This window comes from Sporisorium graminicola, chromosome SGRAM_1, assembly GCF_005498985.1.
Source record: "Sporisorium graminicola strain CBS 10092 chromosome SGRAM_1, whole genome shotgun sequence".
Lineage (NCBI taxonomy): Eukaryota > Fungi > Basidiomycota > Ustilaginomycetes > Ustilaginales > Ustilaginaceae > Sporisorium > Sporisorium graminicola.
Genome location: NC_043719.1, coordinates 1537624 through 1555547, shown reverse-complemented (window position 1 = coordinate 1555547; position 17924 = coordinate 1537624). Strand labels below are relative to the sequence as shown.

General features: G+C 55.5%; 7 protein-coding genes across 7 annotated transcripts; 4 read left to right on the top strand and 3 right to left on the bottom strand.

Annotated features, from left to right (window-relative positions):
- Positions 1–257: 257 nt before the first annotated feature.
- On the top strand, positions 258–2302 carry EX895_000577 (uncharacterized protein; the record flags this gene model as incomplete). Its single annotated transcript, XM_029881178.1, has 3 exons — positions 258–625; positions 724–837; positions 1108–2302. 3 exons carry the CDS (start codon positions 258–260, stop codon positions 2300–2302), a joined length of 1677 nt encoding a protein of 558 aa, XP_029742564.1.
- A 248-nt stretch (positions 2303–2550) lies between these two features.
- Positions 2551–3301, bottom strand: EX895_000576 (uncharacterized protein; the record flags this gene model as incomplete). The annotated part of the gene is made up of 2 exons (XM_029881177.1): positions 2551–2683; positions 2772–3301. The coding sequence occupies 2 exons, from the start codon at positions 3299–3301 to the stop codon at positions 2551–2553; spliced, it is 663 nt and encodes a 220-aa protein (XP_029742563.1).
- Positions 3302–4563: 1262 nt separating this feature from the next.
- On the top strand, positions 4564–7522 carry EX895_000575 (uncharacterized protein; the record flags this gene model as incomplete). The annotated part of the gene is made up of 2 exons (XM_029881176.1): positions 4564–7380; positions 7478–7522. The coding sequence occupies 2 exons, from the start codon at positions 4564–4566 to the stop codon at positions 7520–7522; spliced, it is 2862 nt and encodes a 953-aa protein (XP_029742562.1).
- Positions 7523–9169: 1647 nt separating this feature from the next.
- EX895_000574 (uncharacterized protein) lies at positions 9170–12820 on the bottom strand (the record flags this gene model as incomplete). The annotated part of the gene is made up of 1 exon (XM_029881175.1): positions 9170–12820. The coding sequence occupies one exon, from the start codon at positions 12818–12820 to the stop codon at positions 9170–9172; it is 3651 nt and encodes a 1216-aa protein (XP_029742561.1).
- A 322-nt stretch (positions 12821–13142) lies between these two features.
- EX895_000573 (uncharacterized protein) lies at positions 13143–14021 on the top strand (the record flags this gene model as incomplete). Its single annotated transcript, XM_029881174.1, has 1 exon — positions 13143–14021. The coding sequence occupies one exon, from the start codon at positions 13143–13145 to the stop codon at positions 14019–14021; it is 879 nt and encodes a 292-aa protein (XP_029742560.1).
- An 87-nt stretch (positions 14022–14108) lies between these two features.
- EX895_000572 (uncharacterized protein) lies at positions 14109–15140 on the bottom strand (the record flags this gene model as incomplete). Its single annotated transcript, XM_029881173.1, has 2 exons — positions 14109–14444; positions 14532–15140. The coding sequence occupies 2 exons, from the start codon at positions 15138–15140 to the stop codon at positions 14109–14111; spliced, it is 945 nt and encodes a 314-aa protein (XP_029742559.1).
- A 582-nt stretch (positions 15141–15722) lies between these two features.
- On the top strand, positions 15723–17660 carry EX895_000571 (uncharacterized protein; the record flags this gene model as incomplete). Its single annotated transcript, XM_029881172.1, has 1 exon — positions 15723–17660. The coding sequence occupies one exon, from the start codon at positions 15723–15725 to the stop codon at positions 17658–17660; it is 1938 nt and encodes a 645-aa protein (XP_029742558.1).
- Positions 17661–17924: the final 264 nt, after the last annotated feature.

The window sequence follows — 17924 nt, the reverse complement described above, 5'->3', positions numbered from 1 at the left end:
TCTACCATCACCTACCATCCGTGCCCTTATCTCTCCTCCGCTCCGCCATCAGGTTGCTGGATCTTGCCTGCACGTTCAGCTGCCATCCACACTCTCCCTGATCACCGTCGCCTCCCCCGGCTCTCTCAGGTCTCGGTGTCGCATCCGACAAGCATTCCCTGCTCGCATCGTAACGGGCGACGCTTGCCTCTTTCCTTCTTTACATTCCCTCGCTGGTCATAGGACTTTCCGACCGAGGTCAAACCTTCACATTCACGATGGCTTCCATCCTCAACGCTGGTCAGCAGGGCCTCAACTTTTCGAGGTCATCCGCTTCCGCCTCGTCCTCGTCCTTGATCCAACCTGACTCGGCGCTTGGCAAGCTGCTTTCAATCGTCGACCTCACCCGTATTCCCTCGCTTCAGGAGGCCGACCGTACCACTGTTGTGTTCGCCGTACTCGCCGTCGTTGCCACGCTTCTCCTTGCCGAGCAGTACAACTATCAGAAGAAGAAGGCGCATCTGCCAGGTCCCAAGTGGACCATCCCCATCATCGGCAAGTTTGCCGACTCGCTCCACCCCTCGCTCGAAAAGTACCAGGAGGGCTGGAACTCAGGCCCTCTCAGCGCTGCTAGCGTGTTCCACATGTAGGTCTCAACCCAGGTCCCCACCGTCTTTGGCCCTATTCTGACTTGAGTCACTGACATTCCTTTGCCCTGGTTTTCCTTCCCTTCCGCTTCCGCAGCTTCATCGTCATCGCCTCGTCCAACGAGTATGCCCGTAAGATCCTCAACAGCCCTACTTACGCGGAGCCATGCCTTGTCGCCTCGGCCAAGAAGGTGCTTTGCGCGGACAACTGGTACGTTTCATCTCGTCGGTTCATGTCGGAAGGGTGCGCTACTTGACTCGCTGCAATGTGGGCGCACACCAAGGCTGTGTATCCACGCCTCTGCGCTTGGACGTCTACGCCGTTCCGAAAAACAACAATGGATAGTAGCACGCACAGACGCGTTCGGACGCGCTACAGCCGTTCTTCTGCACATGCCAGCCCTCTCGTCCTCTTGCTTTCCGCACAGACATGCAGTAGATTAACCCACCACGACATTGCCTTTTTTCTCTCACCGTCCAGGGTCTTCCTCAACGGCAAGACCCACGTCGACTACCGAAAGGGACTCAACACGCTCTTCACTCGTAAGGCGCTCGGTATCTACCTTGGTATCCAGGAGACCATCTACAAGCGCTACTTTGACGAATGGCTCGCCGATGCCAACCCCAACCCTCAGCCTTACATGATGAAGTTCCGTGACCTCAACATGGAGACCTCGCTCCGCGTCTTCTGTGGCAACTACATCTCGGATGAGGGCGCCAAAGAGATTTCGGACAACTACTGGCTCATCACCGTCGCTCTCGAGCTCGTCAACTTCCCCTTTGCATTCCCAGGTACCAAAGTTTACAACGCTATCCAGGCGCGCAAGACCGCCATGAAGTGGTTCGAGCTTACTGCTCGCGAGAGCAAGAAGCGCATGGCGGAAGGCGAGGACGTTACTTGTCTGACGGATGCTTGGATTAAGGCCATGATTGATGCCCGCCTGCAGAAGGAGAACGCCGACCTGGAGGCCGAGACCCGCCGGGTCCTCGTGCGGGACTTTTCGGACCGCGAGATCGGTATGGTTCTGCTCAGCTTCCTGTTTGCCTCGCAGGACGCCATGTCGTCTGGCCTCACCTACCTCTTGCAGCACGTCGCTGACCGCCCCGAGATCCTGCAGAAGGTGCGTGAAGAGCAGTACCGCATTCGTGGCGACGACATCAACGCTCCTCTCACCTACGACGCCATCGAGCAGATGGACTACACCAAGGCCGTTGTCAAGGAGTCTCTGCGTATCAAGCCGCCTGTCATTATGGTGCCTTACCTCAACCACAAGGACTTCCCCATTGACAAGAACTACACAGTGCCGAAGGGTAGCATGGTGATTCCCAGCTTCTGGAACTCGCTGCACGACGAAAACGTATACCCCAAGCCGGACGAGTTCAAGCCCGAGCGATGGCTCGACGAGGCCGACCCGGCGCAGAAGAACCCCAAGAACTACCTTGTCTTCGGCAGCGGACCTCACAACTGTATCGGCCAGCAGTACGCCAACATGCACCTGACTGCGGTGCTGGGTACCGCCAGTGTGCTGATGAACTGGGAGCACGAGGTGACACCGCTCAGCGAAAAAGTCGAGGTGATTGCCACCATCTTCCCCAAGGACGGTGCCAAGATGAAGTTCTCGCGTCGTGCTGCCCCTGCGCCTGGAACTGCTCCCGAAGTGGCTGCTCGCGCTTGAGCTTGTCTTGGCTCGGCAGGGAGGCTTTCCTCTTTGGCATCAGGTGCAAACCTCTTTGCTACATCTGATTAGAAGTCATCTAGAAAAGAAGTTGTCAGAACTTTCACTCATGGGTGCTTCATGTATCTTGACATCATTGTATTCCATCTTGTGCGTAGTGTGTACTGCAGACGGCGTGCTTTGTGTGGAAGGCGAGAGTGCAAGGATGGATTGAGACGGGTACAAGTACATAGAGGTCGGACTGCAGTTCAGTGTTTGGGCTTGGATGCACCCTTATCGAAAGCCAGTGTGTTTTGCGCGTGCAGACGGAGCGCTGCGAAAGGGTTTTTCGTGTATGCTGGGTCGGAGAGGATCAAGTTTTGGCGTTGCGATTCCAGAGTTCTGTTTGAGAGACGGGCGGGACCGTGGGAGTGTGAGTATAATGCCTCTCCATTGGTGTTCTGCTAGCAAGCTCAAGATCGTTACTTACAAGGCCTTCTTTCTTGCCTTTTCAGTGACGGTGGCGTCCTTTCTCGTCTTTTGCGCTCCGACGAGTGGGTATGCCGAGGATGTACGCTTCTGTTGTCTTGAAAGCTCATCTTCCATGCCATCATCGTCGTCGTCGCCTTCCAGATCAAATACGTCTGCTTCCTCCTCTTCCTCCTCTTGAACCTGTTGGGCGACCTCGTTCATGGCTTCTGCGAGGTCCTTCAAGCCGGTCGTGTTACCCGCCAGCTGTTCTTTCTGTTTCCTCTTCTGTCTCCTGAGCGACGATTTGGAGAGCGAGCCGTTAGCTGGTTCGAGGTTGAGCAACGAGACGTGAGTTGTGGGATTGACCTTGGACATAAGCTCGGCACGCTTCATGGCACGCTTGGCTGCCTTGGTGATCTGCGTGGGTGGAGCAGCAGCGACTTTGGGTGCTGAGGTGGAAGTGCGAGCTCGGATCGAAGCGGTCGCAGACGACCTTGATTTGGAACGAGGAGCCGAACGGCCCTGAATACCTTGGTCCGCGCGAACCATCTTGTGATCGGACTGAAGCAAGACAGAAAGCGTGCTGCAGTGGGAGGTGGACGTGCCGAGGACGGCGAGGAGACCGTAGAAAACGTGGAGAACGTTGAGAAGTGATGTGAACTTTTTTTTTGCAGGAACTGAAATTTTCATCGCGATAGCTGAAAACCCGATGTGCCGATTCGGAACGCACACAAAGGCGAGCGTGAAAGAAGGCTGCTCAACAACCTGCAGTCCCACATGCAATTCGAAAAGAAGGGTTCAGACGTGCAGAACCCGAGACCAACACGCCTCTACATAGGCAAAACAAGCTTTTTAGGGTGTCGGAGGAGCCGAATCACAGCACAACTCGCAAGAGTCAATCGAACAACAACACAATAGAGCCTTGGTACCTGATACTTCGCAAGCTCGACAGCCTTTTAACGCTCAAACCCGAGCCACTGAGAAGACAGGCGTGACGTAAATTGGCTGTTGAGTCAGTTGACGGGAAGGCCGAAAAGAAAAACCATAGCCAGCAGCGTGGCGCAGATTGGCGTCTTTGTCGTCACGCAGGTTGGCTTTGCTGAGCAAGTGCCGCATGACAGGTCCAAATTTCGTTTGTGTCTGCGCTGTGACTATATCACAAGCCAACGCATTGGCGCCCTCTCCCGCTCTCCGCATTGCATACCTTGTCATTAGTCCTCTTGCTGCTGCCCTGTGAGCAATTCGAGCATACACCAAGGACGTTATTGACAGCAAACGTCCAGACTTGCAACAGGTGGTGGGCCAGTAGCAGCAATAATAGCTGCAGCAACTGCTTAGTCAAGTCGCGCAGTCACCGACGTCGGTCAGCATTCGACCTGGCCATCCCCTACGCAACCTCAGATTCCGACGACTCAACCCTCTCTCTCCAGCCGTTTCTGCATCCCGCATACAAGCGCCCACTCTCCGCTCGCTTCTCCACAACAACGACTTCTGCACCTCAACACTCGATATCTTTGCAGTTCCGGCGTCTCATCACCAATGTCCCGCTGCTAAGGAAGTGCGGGGGAAAGGAAAAAAGGTCCAAGGGCTGTGCGTGGCGAGCGGCTCACCCACTCTTGCCGTGGACCCTGCCTTGGCGCGCAGGTTGAGCCTCCTCTCAAACCAGGCCGTCGTCTCAGCTGGCGCGTTCACTCGACTTGACACACGTCTTTGCCTCGAAAGGCAATGGATGAAGTCTAGCCACGTCGCCATCCTTACTTCACCTCCAAGACGCCAGAATCCGCTTTATTTGATTTCAGCGAACGATAACGATGGTGGGAACATTCCATCGCGATCCGCTGGATCCCAGCGCCTTCGACCTGGAACGCATGCCTCCCAGCTTGAGCATGGATGCCGACTTTCGCCAACAGGCGTCTAAGCCACTGCAATGGGTCGATGACACCAAGGGTGATCACGACGACGACCTGCTCACCACAGACACCTCGGGGCCTTGCACGCCTTCGATCGCGAACACGCGCAGTCCCACACCTTTGCTTGCAGCCTACTGCGGCACTGAGCCCAAGCAAGTCGCCATCACTTCCGGTGTCCGAGCGTGGACCAAGCATCAAGCCTATGAAGCTAGTGATGCTCTTATCAAGTATGCCACCGCGTCTCCACTTCTGCCCCAACAGGTCGCCGAGATGGTCTCGAATCTGTCCGTCATTGCTCGTGTCTCACTCAAGGCTGCTGCTTTTTTCATCGAAGTCATCCTCGAGGCGGTCAAAAACAGCACGGGAATGACGCTCGGCGTCACTCGCCGCGCCCTCATCAGCGCAGTGGGAACGGCCAGGGCGGTGCACTCGCTCACCTTGGGCGAAGCTTGGGACGCCAAGGACACCGGCAGATCATCACAGGCTGCCCCGCCGTCCTTCCTCAGCATTTTGGACAAGTATACAGCGGTCGGAATCTATCTCATACATCACACTTTTACGCTCACAGAGCTCTTTGCGATGGGAACGTTCCAGCTCGTTGGCACCACCCTGAATGTCGGTCTCTCAGCCGCAGACGAGTCGGTGCGTACCATCGACGGACTCTTTGGCTCCAACGAGACGTCGCGTGCGCTTGCATCCTTCGTCTCCCTCGTCCGCGGTGAGGTCAGCAACGATGCACGCTTTGCCAACAACAGCACCCTCTCCATTCTGAACAAGTTGACCAAAGCTGTCACTGCTTTCGCCGTCCTCCAAAACTCAACGTACAAGCGCAGCGCCAAGAGCATGAAGATGCGCGTCATCTATGACTGCACTGTGCTCGGCGAGGTCGAGGCCAAGAGCTGGCGTTCGCTCATGGTCGGCTCTGGCAACTTCATTCGTGCCTCTCCGTCCAAATTACTCGCATCAGCTGCAGAGGGATTGGAGACCCTTTCCGTCCGCTCGCCGCCTCCCCGGGCTGCGTCTCTCCTCGATACCACAGGGCATTTCCTGCATCCATCCAAGAGCAACACAGGTCTTCCTTCGTCCAAATCTAGGGGCTTCCTCGGTGATGGTCTCTGCCTCACTGACGTCAATCCTTCAACATCGCATGCAAGTACATGGAGTCCAAGCTGGGCTGCTCCGAACGTCGTCGAAGCCAACGCTGAGGCAGATAACGTCGACAACGCGTCCTTGATGGCTGACCTCAACTTTCTGGTCGGCGCCGATGATGGCGACTCGTCGAACGACTCGAACCTCACCGATAATCAGCTTTCACCAAACTTGCGCCAACAGCTCCAGGTCTATACGGACGATCAGCTTCGTGACGGCGTTGTGCTGCGAGACGAGTCTGCAGATGCAACTCCGCAGCAGCACTTTAGACGCATTCGCAAGACAAACCGTCAAAATGGCAAGCGCGAGACCATATACGAGATCACAACGGAGATCATCGAGACCGTTGAAACTGTCACTACTGTCGAGCAGACAAGATCTGCTTTGCTGCTACCAGACAAACCAACAACATTGCTGTCGAGTTTCAACAAGTCACAGACCCAGGGAACGGCCGCACCATCACATCAGGATCACAGCATGCTGCAGCGCGACGTCACCAGCACCATGAGCGGCACGGAGACACGTTCCATCTTTGACGGTGGCTTCGAAACCAAAACCGAAGAGGACGAAGAGTGGTGTGAGATCCGTACAACCAACTGCGATACGGCAGGTCATGGTCGTGTTGAATCTGACTCGGCTCATCCGGTTCATCGCGCCGAAGATAGCATGGTCGACGAAAATAATTTGATACTTCCCGAGGCCCCAAATGGCCATCGAATGCTTACCACAAGGAAGGAGGATGCCTCATCGAAGATGCCTGTGGTCCTCAAGACGATCACCAAGAAGCTGATTCAGAAGCGAAAGACGATTCGTAAAATCGAAGTAGACAGCATGCATGGCGACACTCATGACCCGATACGGGATCTTGGCGCAGATGACAGGACCGCTGGTTCACGTCGGGCGGGTCAACGGTCTAGGAGCCCGCAGCCCTCACACGGAGCGCCGCTAGGCCCAATCTTGTCTCCCGTTCATGCTTCAAAGGGTGCACCGTCCCATTTGTCAGACACCAACGAATCCAGGGCCGGTGCGAGCCGAGAGGCCCCTCACGGAAAGGGTGTGGATCTAGGTCGCGGACTTAACAAGGTACTTCGTCGCGCCAAACAATCTTTCAGAAACGACCAATCTTCAGAAAAGCCAGCGGATTCCTCATCTCGGCTAGCACATATCCCCACAGCACGCAACATTCAAGTGGGATTGCCCTCCAAAACACCTGGCTCAGGCCGTACGACGCCCTCTGCTTTGCTCACTCCGCTGCCTTCCCCTGGAAAGACCAAGCGAGACTCAGGTGCAGACCTTGGATCGATTTCGAAGGCGACAAAGCGAAGTGGGGATGGCAGGATCTCGGCACAGACTAGCCCTCGTAGGGTGATGAAGGAGCTGCCATCTATCCCGCAGAGGGGAACTTCGCAGCAGACCCTATTCCCCACCGAATCAGGCCGAACGTCTGTCATTCCACCGACACCAAAAGGGTCGCTGCGCGAAAACAAGCGACGCAGTAGAGCGCCCTCGATCACCTCGATACATTCATACACTTCGCGCTCGCACCTCTCGAGCCTCTCGAAGACAGGCGTTAACGAGAAAGGAAAACACGCTTCGGACCCGACTGCCTTCCCACAGGCCCATCTTGTCGAAAACTTGCGGCGCTTTATGCGATACTCCTCTGCAGCTTACGGCCAGAATTTTATGCGAATCCTCGGAATCGGAAGCCTAGATTACTTCTTTCCGGACACGAGCAAGCATCACGCCAACGTGTGGGCATTTGCTCACCACGTCGGCATCCCCGTCGACTGCATCCTTCTCAACAGCTTTTCAGAGGCTCAGCCGCTATTCACCGAGCAGATGTCCCCGCTCGTCAACTATGTCGCAGTCGATGAGGCAGCCAAAGCAGTGGTGCTGACCTGTCGTGGCACGATGGGCTTGAGTGACATTCTTACGGATCTCACTTGCAATTTCGAGACCATCGCTGTCGAAGGAGGAAGGTCCGACAAGCACTACGAGGTGCACTCGGGGATGCTGGCGAGCACGCGGCGACTGTGTAACGAGGACAGCACCGTCATGCAGACGCTTCGGCATGCGTTGGAAAGCAATCCCGATTATGGCCTGGTCATCACTGGACACTCGTTGGGTGGGGGTGTGGCGGCACTAGCAGCGATCGAGCTGAGTTGCCCTTCTGATCTGTTTCGCCAACGCGTGTTGCGCAGAAGGGCGGATTCGGGGCACTACTTGCAGCATCCACGCATCTACACGCCCTTTGTCACGTCCATCGATAGTGGGCTACCACCAGGTCGTCCCATTCACGCTTACGCTTACGGAGTTCCTGCGGTCGCTTCCCCTGATCTGTCGGCACACTGCAAGGGGCTGGTCACCAGTATCATCCACGGCCATGACTTCGTTCCGACCCTGTCGCTCGGCATGGTGCGTGACTTCAAGAACATGGCGCACGCGCTCAGCGAGGAGAGCGACTCGGATGTGGCACGCGAGATCATCACGCGCGTTCTCGGCACCTACCGCAAACGGTCTGCACTCCGCACCACTCTCGGATTCAAAGAGAAAGTGCCTGACCACCTCGCCTCTCTGGAACCACCCAGACCGCAAGAGATCCCACTGGCTGAGCGCGAAATGCAGCTTAGCCGGGAAGAGTTGATGAAAGGCAAAACCCGAAACTTGGCCACCGATTCAAACTACATGGATCCGAATTTGAAGGAGGACGAGTTGGACCCCTTTTCTTACTCTTCCGGAGGTGGACACATTCGATCCTGTTCTTCGACGCCCAACATGCCGTCCCAACAAAATGAAGGCGATACGGAGTTAGCGGACTGGCTCTGGTCATTGATCAAGACGATCCGTGCCGACATGGACTCAGCCAAGCTCTACCCTCCGGGCGACGTGTACTGCATCGAGAGCTTTCCTGTTTTCGTCACGCCGAGAATGCAGGCTGACAGCGATGTCGTCTTTGAGCGGAAGAAGGACGACGAGGAGGAGAGGAAGGCAGAGGCGCATAGGGTTATCCTCAGGTACTGCGAGGATGTGGAGAAGCGGTTTTCGGAGCCCATCTTCGCTAAGAGCATGCTGAGGGACCATATCCCCACAAACTACGAGCTGTGCATGAGCTTGCTCTACGAGAGCATTGTGGATTCGAATCCAGTGTAGAGGGGGAAAGATTTAGACGTGGATCGGATTGGATTGGACCAGGTTTGTCATCGTACAATCTATATCGTTTGAACAAGGACTGCTCTCTGTGTGCGTGTGTGTGTGTGTGTGTGTGTGTGTGTGTGTGTGTGTGTGTGTGTGTGTGTGTGTGTGCTGAGGAGGTGCGAAAGGTGATGGTTTAGGGCGAGTTCACATGGCACGCGCAAAGTCAAAGCAGAATGCGAGGCAGGGCAGCAGTGATGCGCTTCACCGTGCCGATGTCAGACCCGGTCGAAACACTCCACTTCGTATCCAGGAGCGCAATCTCGATCTCTTGCCACAGCTCCATCTTTTCCTCCTCTTCCTCATCAAAGGATACGCTCGACGAGAGAACGGCATACAGCTGTTCGGCGAACTTGACCCTCACCATGGGATAAGACTGGGTCAAAAACAGCTCTGCAGCCCTAGTCAGCGCAGGAATCAATGTGCTTTCACTGCTGTCGTCGCTCGCGGGGATAGCAAGTATGGTGTTTGCACACAGCGTCGCCGAGGCGACAAGTCTCGGCACCGATTTGATCCTCGCCACATTGGTCATGACCATCCTGACAAAGCGCGTCATTGTTTCCTCACCGCCAGACAGCACCGCTCCGTTCTCGAGAACGAGGTTGACGGTGCAGATAGCGGGGACGAAAATTCGGTTGTCGCCAAACTTGGATTTGGCAAGCTCGAAGATGTCGTTGAGAAGGGGGATGGTGGGGAGAGCGGTAAGTGCAGGGCCGATGATGCGTTCGCCGAGATCGGACTTGGAGCCGACGCTGGCGATGAGGCCTTCCAGAATCGAGGGGCGGTAAGGCTTGATGAGCAAGAGTTGACATATCCGTGGAAAGGCGCGTTTGGGATCTTTGAAGGTTCGGCTCAGTGGCGCTGCGCTGTCGTCATTGCTAGCGTCTACAGCGGAGAAGTGCTGCCGGCGAAAGGGGGCTAAACATCCAGCTCCGTAGGCTGCTTCGACGACGTCGTAACGCGCTGGCTTGATCCCACCTTCGCAAGAGTGGTATGCGTGGTAGATAGCAAGCACGCTCGTTCCAGCCGTGTGCCGCACATGATCGATCCGCTCAGCTGCTTGCTTCCACATACCCGCGATTGCTTGGTGGAAGTCTTCCTCGGTCAGCAATAGCTTCGTCCCACTGCACAGAATCAGTATCTCGCGCAAACCTGCAACACAGCTCAAACGCACCCAAGACCCCACATCTCCTCTCTGGTCTGTCGAATAGTCTTGCAGCCCGACAAGCATCGAGCGTACAGCCCTTTGCAATGTGTCCACGCTGCAAACCTCGGAGAATCGGTTCTGCAGTCCGACCAGAGCACGCGCGAGGCAATCGGCTGCATTGCGTCGGACTTCGACGTTATTTGAGTAGAGCGGGTTTGGGTTTGTCTTCGTGGCTGGTTTGCCAAGAGCGATCAGGTGGTCGACGACGGGTTCAAACAAGGCATCGTGCAGCCGAAAGTCGATTGCACCGAGCCAGAGGGTGTTGCTCTGCTGCTGAGGCAGGGTCAGGGTGGACCAGTTGTCGAGTGTAGAGCGGATCTTGGTGGAGAGGTCGACGGTGGTGCTGAGTTGAGCGATGGCTTCGGCAGCAGCGATGTGCACGGCTTCTTCTTGGCGTGCAAGGGCGATGTTGAGCACTGTTTCCCATGTCTGTGCCTCGGTCAAAGATGATGTAGTCGATGGCGGGAAAGCAGCACCGATGAGTTGACACGCCGCTTGAAGGATGGATGCTGCGCCGAGCGAGCGAAACACACTCGGCCGCACTGCGTCAAGCAAGCCGAAGCAGTTAGCTCTGACTTTCTCGCCCGTGACAGCCCCATCATTGTCATCCGAAAGCGTGCGGGAGAGCCGACAAAGCTCAGCGAGCGTCAAAAGCGAGCCGTGTAGCACCGCATTGTCGGATGTGCCGATGCGCTTGCTCAGTCGAGTCGTGATCTCTGGGAGCATCACTGTGGGTTCGTGCATGGCGATGAGCGCAATCGACTGTGCGCCCAATTGACGCATCGCGGGATCCCAGTGCACTGTCACCACATCCAGAAGATGATCTAGCAGATACCCTCTGTACTCTTCAAACCCAGCCACTTTGACCGCGCATTCCAGAAACGCACTCCTTCTGACACTGACAGCGTAGAAATCCGTCACCTTGATCACATCAATTCCGTGCGGGAACAGCACCAGCCTGCCCACGGACTCTTGGAACGCTGCACTCGCCGCGCGCCGGATTGATACGTCCCGATCCAGCGTCGCTACCGCCACCAATCGCTTCGCCATCTCGATCGCGTGCGGCCGGATCGACTCTGCATCGTTCGACCTCGCCAGCGCCCATACAACGTAACAGGCTGCATCTCGAACATTCGATCCGACCGAATGTGCTCCTCTTCTCACGTCGAACAGCAGTGCCTTGAGGATCCACGGCAACGCCTCGGACAGCATGTCCTTGAACAGCAGACCGCGCCGCGACAACTCGGCTAGCGCCATACATGCTCCTTGCCACGTGTGCTCTGACACGGAGGTTAGGTCGGTTGCGCCGCTATAGATGTCGGGGATATTGATATGGAAGAGCGAGATGACAGCGTCTACCACCTGATCGACGAACGATGTGGGGAGGCGATCGCAGAGTCTAGCAAGCCCTTTGGCTGCGCTGTATCGTACCACTGTGTCTTTGTGCTGCAGGGCCTCAATGAGACTTGCGATGAACCTCTCGACTTCTTCGGGTATATCGGACTCGTCATCGTCGTCCCCGAACTCGTTCGTTTTAGGTGATGACATGGATACGACATCGTTTACAGTTCCGCTCAGAATGTGAAACTTGTTTGCATGCCTTCGAGCCCGCGGACGGAGCAGCTTGAGTGCCAATCTGCTTGTGAGCTTGGTCTTGTATTTGATGATCAGACCATTGCTCGCAAGCAAAGCATTGCGAGGAGCTTCATATGCATCAACAATACCTTGGATCGCTTCGAGGTGGGTGCTCACAAAGGCAGGCTCGCTCGTCTTGAGTACCTCGCAAAGCGCCTGAAGAATCCCATTTGCGTGGAAAGGGCTGAGCTTGCCGCTGCCGAGGGCTTGTACGCTCGAGTCAAGGAAAGCGGTAAAGAGATCACTCTGTTGGACATCGCTTCGCTGGAACAGACGACCAAGCACCACCGCTGCTGCATCGCGCTCCTTCCCCGGGCTAGCAATGAAGTGGTTCGCGAGAGCTGAAATCCTCGAGGCAGTCGTGCCGTTGCCATCCTGGTGCGTCCTGTCGAACTTCGCCAGATCGAACGGGATCATGCAGATAAGCGACAACCACAGCAGACAAACGTATCGGAGCTCCCAGCTGTTTGCTGTAAGGGCGCTGGTTGAGGACTCTTGAGATCGTTGCAGCTCTTCCAAGAAATAAAGCGTGGCTGGTAGATCGGCCACTTCGTGTGGAAAGTAATGGACGATGGTCTTGTACCCTCGCACCTTTGTGTACGCGTAAACGAGCTTGCTGAGGCGAGTCACAGAGTCAGCTGACAGGGGTTGAGCCTGCGACTGGGCCACAGAGCGAACATGTCGCTGCAGTGACTCGACCGGAGGGGATACGATCTGTTCGAGGTAAGGATCCAACAGGTGCGACTGGTCTTGGTATTCGTCCAGGATTGTCACTAGGTTGCTAAGAGCTTCATCCTGAGTGGTAGAGTGGATGGCTGAGGTCGAAGGGGTTGGTGGTGTTGCACTCGTGCCGGTTGTTGGACTCACCAGCAACGAGAGAAGGGAGAGGTACTCTTCGGCCCGTTCGAAGCGCACCAGCTCCTTTTCCTCAACGACCACCGAAGGATCTCCGGTGACCGTTTCTGGTAATGACATCAGAGCCTGGGCAAGCGTGCAATGAGTCACTACGCGCGATGTGGTAGATGCGAATCGCAGAAACGCGGAGTCACAAGACGGTTGCTGGAACAGACGATGGTGGAAGATCCCAGCTCAGTGTTGTTCGGACGCGTTTTTGCTTCCCGCGGAGCTACCAATTGGCAAAAAGGCGCCGAAAAAAATGGTCCGTTCGTGGACCCTGAAGGTGATGCGGAAGCTTCAGCTCTCCCTACCACCGCACACACCGTATATAAGCGTCCAACTTGGGCCTCACGACGGTCCAGCTCTGTCATCAACAATACAATCAAAAGTTGTGGCTACAATGGCAGACTCAAAGAACAACCAGCTCATCACGGACGCCAATAAGGCCTTCTACGCTCTCACCGCTGCCGAGTACGACAAGATGGGTCGCGGCATGGCGGTCGAAGCGGCCAAGACCAATGCTGCCAACATCCTCGCTCGTGTGCCCGGGATCGACCCTACCAAAACGGAGCTCATGGACTTCGCAGCAGGCACCGGACTGCTTGCCATGTTTCTCGCTCCTCGCTGCAAATCGGTCACCGCTCTCGACCAGTCGGATGCCATGATTGAGCAGCTTCGCAACAAGCTCGATGCGCAGACAGATCCGAAAGACAGAATCAACAACATTGTGCCTGTGGTCACCGACATACTCGATGAGGCATTGTCGGACGGACCTCTAGATGGCAAGAAATTTGACGTGATTACCTGCACGAATTCGTACCACCACCTCAACGACCCAAAAAAGGTGACACAGGTGCTAGCAAGTTACTTGAAGCCAGGCGGATACTTAGCAGTGGTCGATTTGATCAAGACTGAGCGGTCCGCCGAGTTTCATACCGCTCCCAAGACTGCGATGCAGGAAGATGGATCGCACAAGTATATTGTAGAGTTCGGAGTCGAGCCGTCCGGCCAGCATGTGCATCACGGTGACGATGGCCATCACGAGCACAAACATCATGATCATCATGGTCATTCCCATGGGCATGAACTTTCCAGCGGTCAAGCAACTCATCACCACGAACACGTAATCGCACACAAAGGTGGTTTCAGCGAGGCCGAAATGGATGACTTCTTCTCTGCAGCCCAACTCAAACTAGTCAACATAGGCAAGTCGGTTCAGTTCGTCAAGGACGGCAAGGCGTATGACAATTTTCTTGCAATTGCACAGAAGTCCGAGTAGCACACAGTGTCTCTTGTCGTTCACAAATAGCTCTTAAAATCTGATAACTAAGATTGGTCTAGAGAGTGGCTGAGTGTCTTCGCGAGTTCAAGGATATGATTCAAGAACCGCATCCTTGTTTTCGAACCACGGCTTTACACCCTTCTCCAGTGCAGCCTTCACATCGGGCTGATCCTTGACGATATCCCACTTGGGCCGTTCGAGCTCGTATCCGGTGGACGTGCGAGCGTACTGCAAGCCGCCAATTCGGGTGATAGGTAGAGTCTTGCTGGCATCCACGGCTCCTGTCTCCGGGTGGATTGTGTCCTTCCGGACGTGCAGCACTTTAACTCGCCCCAGAACAAGTGTGGTTGTGTGCTTATCCTCAGCGTTGCGGATCTCGCGGATGTACTCGACCTCGCACTCCATCGACATGGGAGATTCCTATCGCGATAGAAACAGGAAGTAAGTAAAGGTTAGAAAAAAAGGCATTGAAAGTGCGGAAGGTAAGCAGTCTCCGTGTGATCGTACCTTGACACGCGGTGTCTCGATGACCTTGCTTTTGACAGGAGTCAGACCGGTCAAAGCATACTCGCTCACACCGGACGGGCAGTCAATTGAGGCAAAGTTGAGCGCCTCCGCGTACGGCTCGGACGACGAAGAAACGGAGAATTCGTTGAGACGCTTGATGTTGTTCTCGCTGTCCTTCCTCCTGTCTTCGTTCCCTCCGAAAGAGATCATAACCATGGCAGGATCATGCGAGACCATCTGATACCAGCTGATGGGCGCGAGGTTAGGCGAACCGTCTTCGTTGAGTGTCGTGACCAGTGCTACAGGTCGAGGGGCGATCGAAGATATCAACAGCTTGTATATCGTTGATGAGGACACCTCTGTCTTCCCGACTTGGATGACGTGGAACTGTGCATCATCGGCACCAAAGGTCGCAGAATCAGGATGCGAGTTGAGTCCCTGCCCGGGTTTGAAGTCGACGTCAGGCGCCTTGGTGAGCGTGTACGACAAGGAAGGGTCGAAAACCGGTCTCTTGGCCTCTTCCTCTTTGAACGGTTTGTACTTGGCACCGCCGCCTGCGCCTGCGCCAGGCACCCCGTATGTGTCGCTGCTGGTGAATTGAGAGGTCATCGTTCGTCTTCGAGCTCGATGACAATCTGAGATGGACGAGGAGAGGAAGGCTAATGTTTGCAGACGAGAATGGATTCGGGTCGGATTCAAGGCGGCGGAGGAGCGAAACACTCAAACCCCGCTACTTCCGTGGTGTGGGGAAAGCACGGCTAAACCAAGCCGTCTTTTGATTTTGTTGGCTGGCCGTGATATCCTTTGCTCTAACACTTCCGCGACGAGCGGCCTCCTACAACGCTTCTTGCCGCACCTCGACGACCCCATACTTCGTTGAGCTCCAGCGGCTAAGACTAGGCTGGCTCCTTACTGCTTGAAGCATGCTGCGAGTGTTGGAATGGTGAAAGCCAGCTGGTCCGGGCGGAGAAGTCGCCATTCACACGCACGGACCGGTTCAAAGATCGGATGTCGGGAATAAGAAGAGCAGAAAGCGCGCGTTTTTTTGGTTTCGCAGACCCTTTCGGTGGCATTCGACTTGCGCAGACTGCATTCGTCACGCTTCTCACCCCACCGCACACTATCAACGGTCTCCACAGGTCTAGCGCAGGTTCAGAACGACAGACTCAAGAAGACTGACGGCAGCTCAGCATGTCAACTTTCGGCTGGCTGTTGGTGGCCATCGTCGCTTACCTTACGCACGGCGCATACCGACGTGTCCAGCTCTCGCGCAAACGAGCAGAGTTCATACGAGATCGTAGACGAGCTGCCGGTATTCCAGACGATGACAATCGACCCTTCGCGGAAGCGAGAGCCGATTCCCTGACACGTAGAAGCCAGCAGAGGCGAGATGAGGCGTTGTCTACGCCCGTCAAGAAACGCAAGAACAGCCTAGGCCGTTCCAAGTCTCAAATCAGTATCGATCACGACGCTGCATCGCGGCTGTCAGGTATTCCTGGTACTCTGCCAGGCTACCTTAAGGGCAGCTTGTTGTCTCAACCTGTACAGCAAAGTCGCTATAAGCTGTCTCCCGCCATGACTTCAAATGACCTGCGCAGCCCCTCTCCCACGAAGCATCGAAGTGTCGAAAGAAGCTCGTCCCTGAAGACGATTAAGGGACAATCGTCTCAGACACCAGCCGACAATGTTTCAGCGTCGAAGGCAGACCCTATCAGTGATGTTCGGAAAAACAGTCCTAGTGCCAGCACCCAGCGCAGTCTCAAGCGCCGCCAAAGTGCTTCGCCAACCAAAGCCGAAGTTGGAGAGCAGGAACAGAACCGCAAGCTCAATCGAAAAGCGCAAAAGGTCTCCTTTCCCGGGGATTTCGCCGGTCAAGAAGACCTCACGGATGAGGAAATGTCGGACGGGACAGCTGCACCTGCTGATTCCTTGGACGCAGATGAAGAAGGCTCGGAGGCAATGGATGAAGACGACGCAGACTCGGTCTCTGAAAGTGGTGGCAACAGATACACAGGGTCAAATGGTGATGGTCCACTCCGCGCGCTTCAATCGGCAGCGCGTGCTACCGCCAAGAAACGCGAGGCGGACGAACTGGAAGATTCCGATACCGAAGGGAGTGTCGACACGCTCGATGACGATGAGAGCTACCTTCCTCACACGTCCAAGCGATCGCGCACCGTCAACCAGGAGATCGATCCGAATTCACCTCTTGACTTTGATATTGCGGTTCCCGAAGAGGCCATGGTGGACTTTGACCCTGTGCACGATAACAACTCGAGCTCATCGACCAAGGACAAGAGCTCTGGAACACAACACAAGCGCCAAGCTGACACCTCAAACGATCGACAGCCAGGCGAAGAGTGGACCGACTTTGAAGGTCTGCGGTGGCGCATCCACCCGGAGACGCACGATCTGCAGCGTTGGAGCGATGTGCTCGAGTGGCGATCCAAGTACCACATGCCGCGCGACTCGCTACATCCCATGGCAAAGGAGTCACACCAAGTCGTGGTTCACAAGTGGCTCACCAGGGAGAAGTGGGAGGAGGCCAAGGCTAAGAAGCTTCTATCATTTCAAGAGCCGGAGCGCCTGGCAGAAAAGGAGAAATTGGACAAGGAGGAAGCGGAAAAGATGCGACGCAAGCAGGAGCTGCTGGCGAAGATTCGACAAACTTCGTCACCCAACAAACGCATCTCATCGTATCTCGCTCAGCGGCAGCTGCAGCACAAGCTGTCGCGCGGCGACATGAGCGGCGACGTCTCAATGAACACGTTCACCACGAATGACGCGGATGGCGACGTGGACAGCATGTCGATTGACTCGATGTCGATTCTCAGTGGTGGTGGTGATGGAACCACGCCTAGTAAGCCGAGGTCACGGAGGATATCGTTGCAGAGCAGAATGACACCCTTGAGAGGGGCTGCTGATACGTCGACCGGATCCGCACGGGTCGGCCGGGAAAGCGGGTCGACGTCGGGAGCCTCGTCGCCGTCAGAAAGCCCGAATCGTCGAAGGGGCAGCCCATTGGCATCGCCATACCGGTCCATCGCCTATCCCAAATCGAAAAAGGGCACCAATGCTACCTCGTCGCCATTGGTTACGACGGCGTTCCCTCCTCCTTCGACATCATAAGATCTCGTCCATGTTTCTGCATCCGCAAATACATATCAGTCAAGAACATGTGAGTCTGTTCTACTTCAATCACTAGTCCAAGCGTGCTCACGACCCAACCAAAGGACAACTCAATCCAGCGTCGAGGGTCGAGGGTGAGCGTATGAGGACTCATTCCTGGGTTGTGCATGGTACAGCCCCTTTTGGCTGCAAGCCTGCATCCGGGGGCCTATTGTAGCTTGGCACTGATTGCGTGCTCAGAGATGTGCATAATCGTGTGTTGCG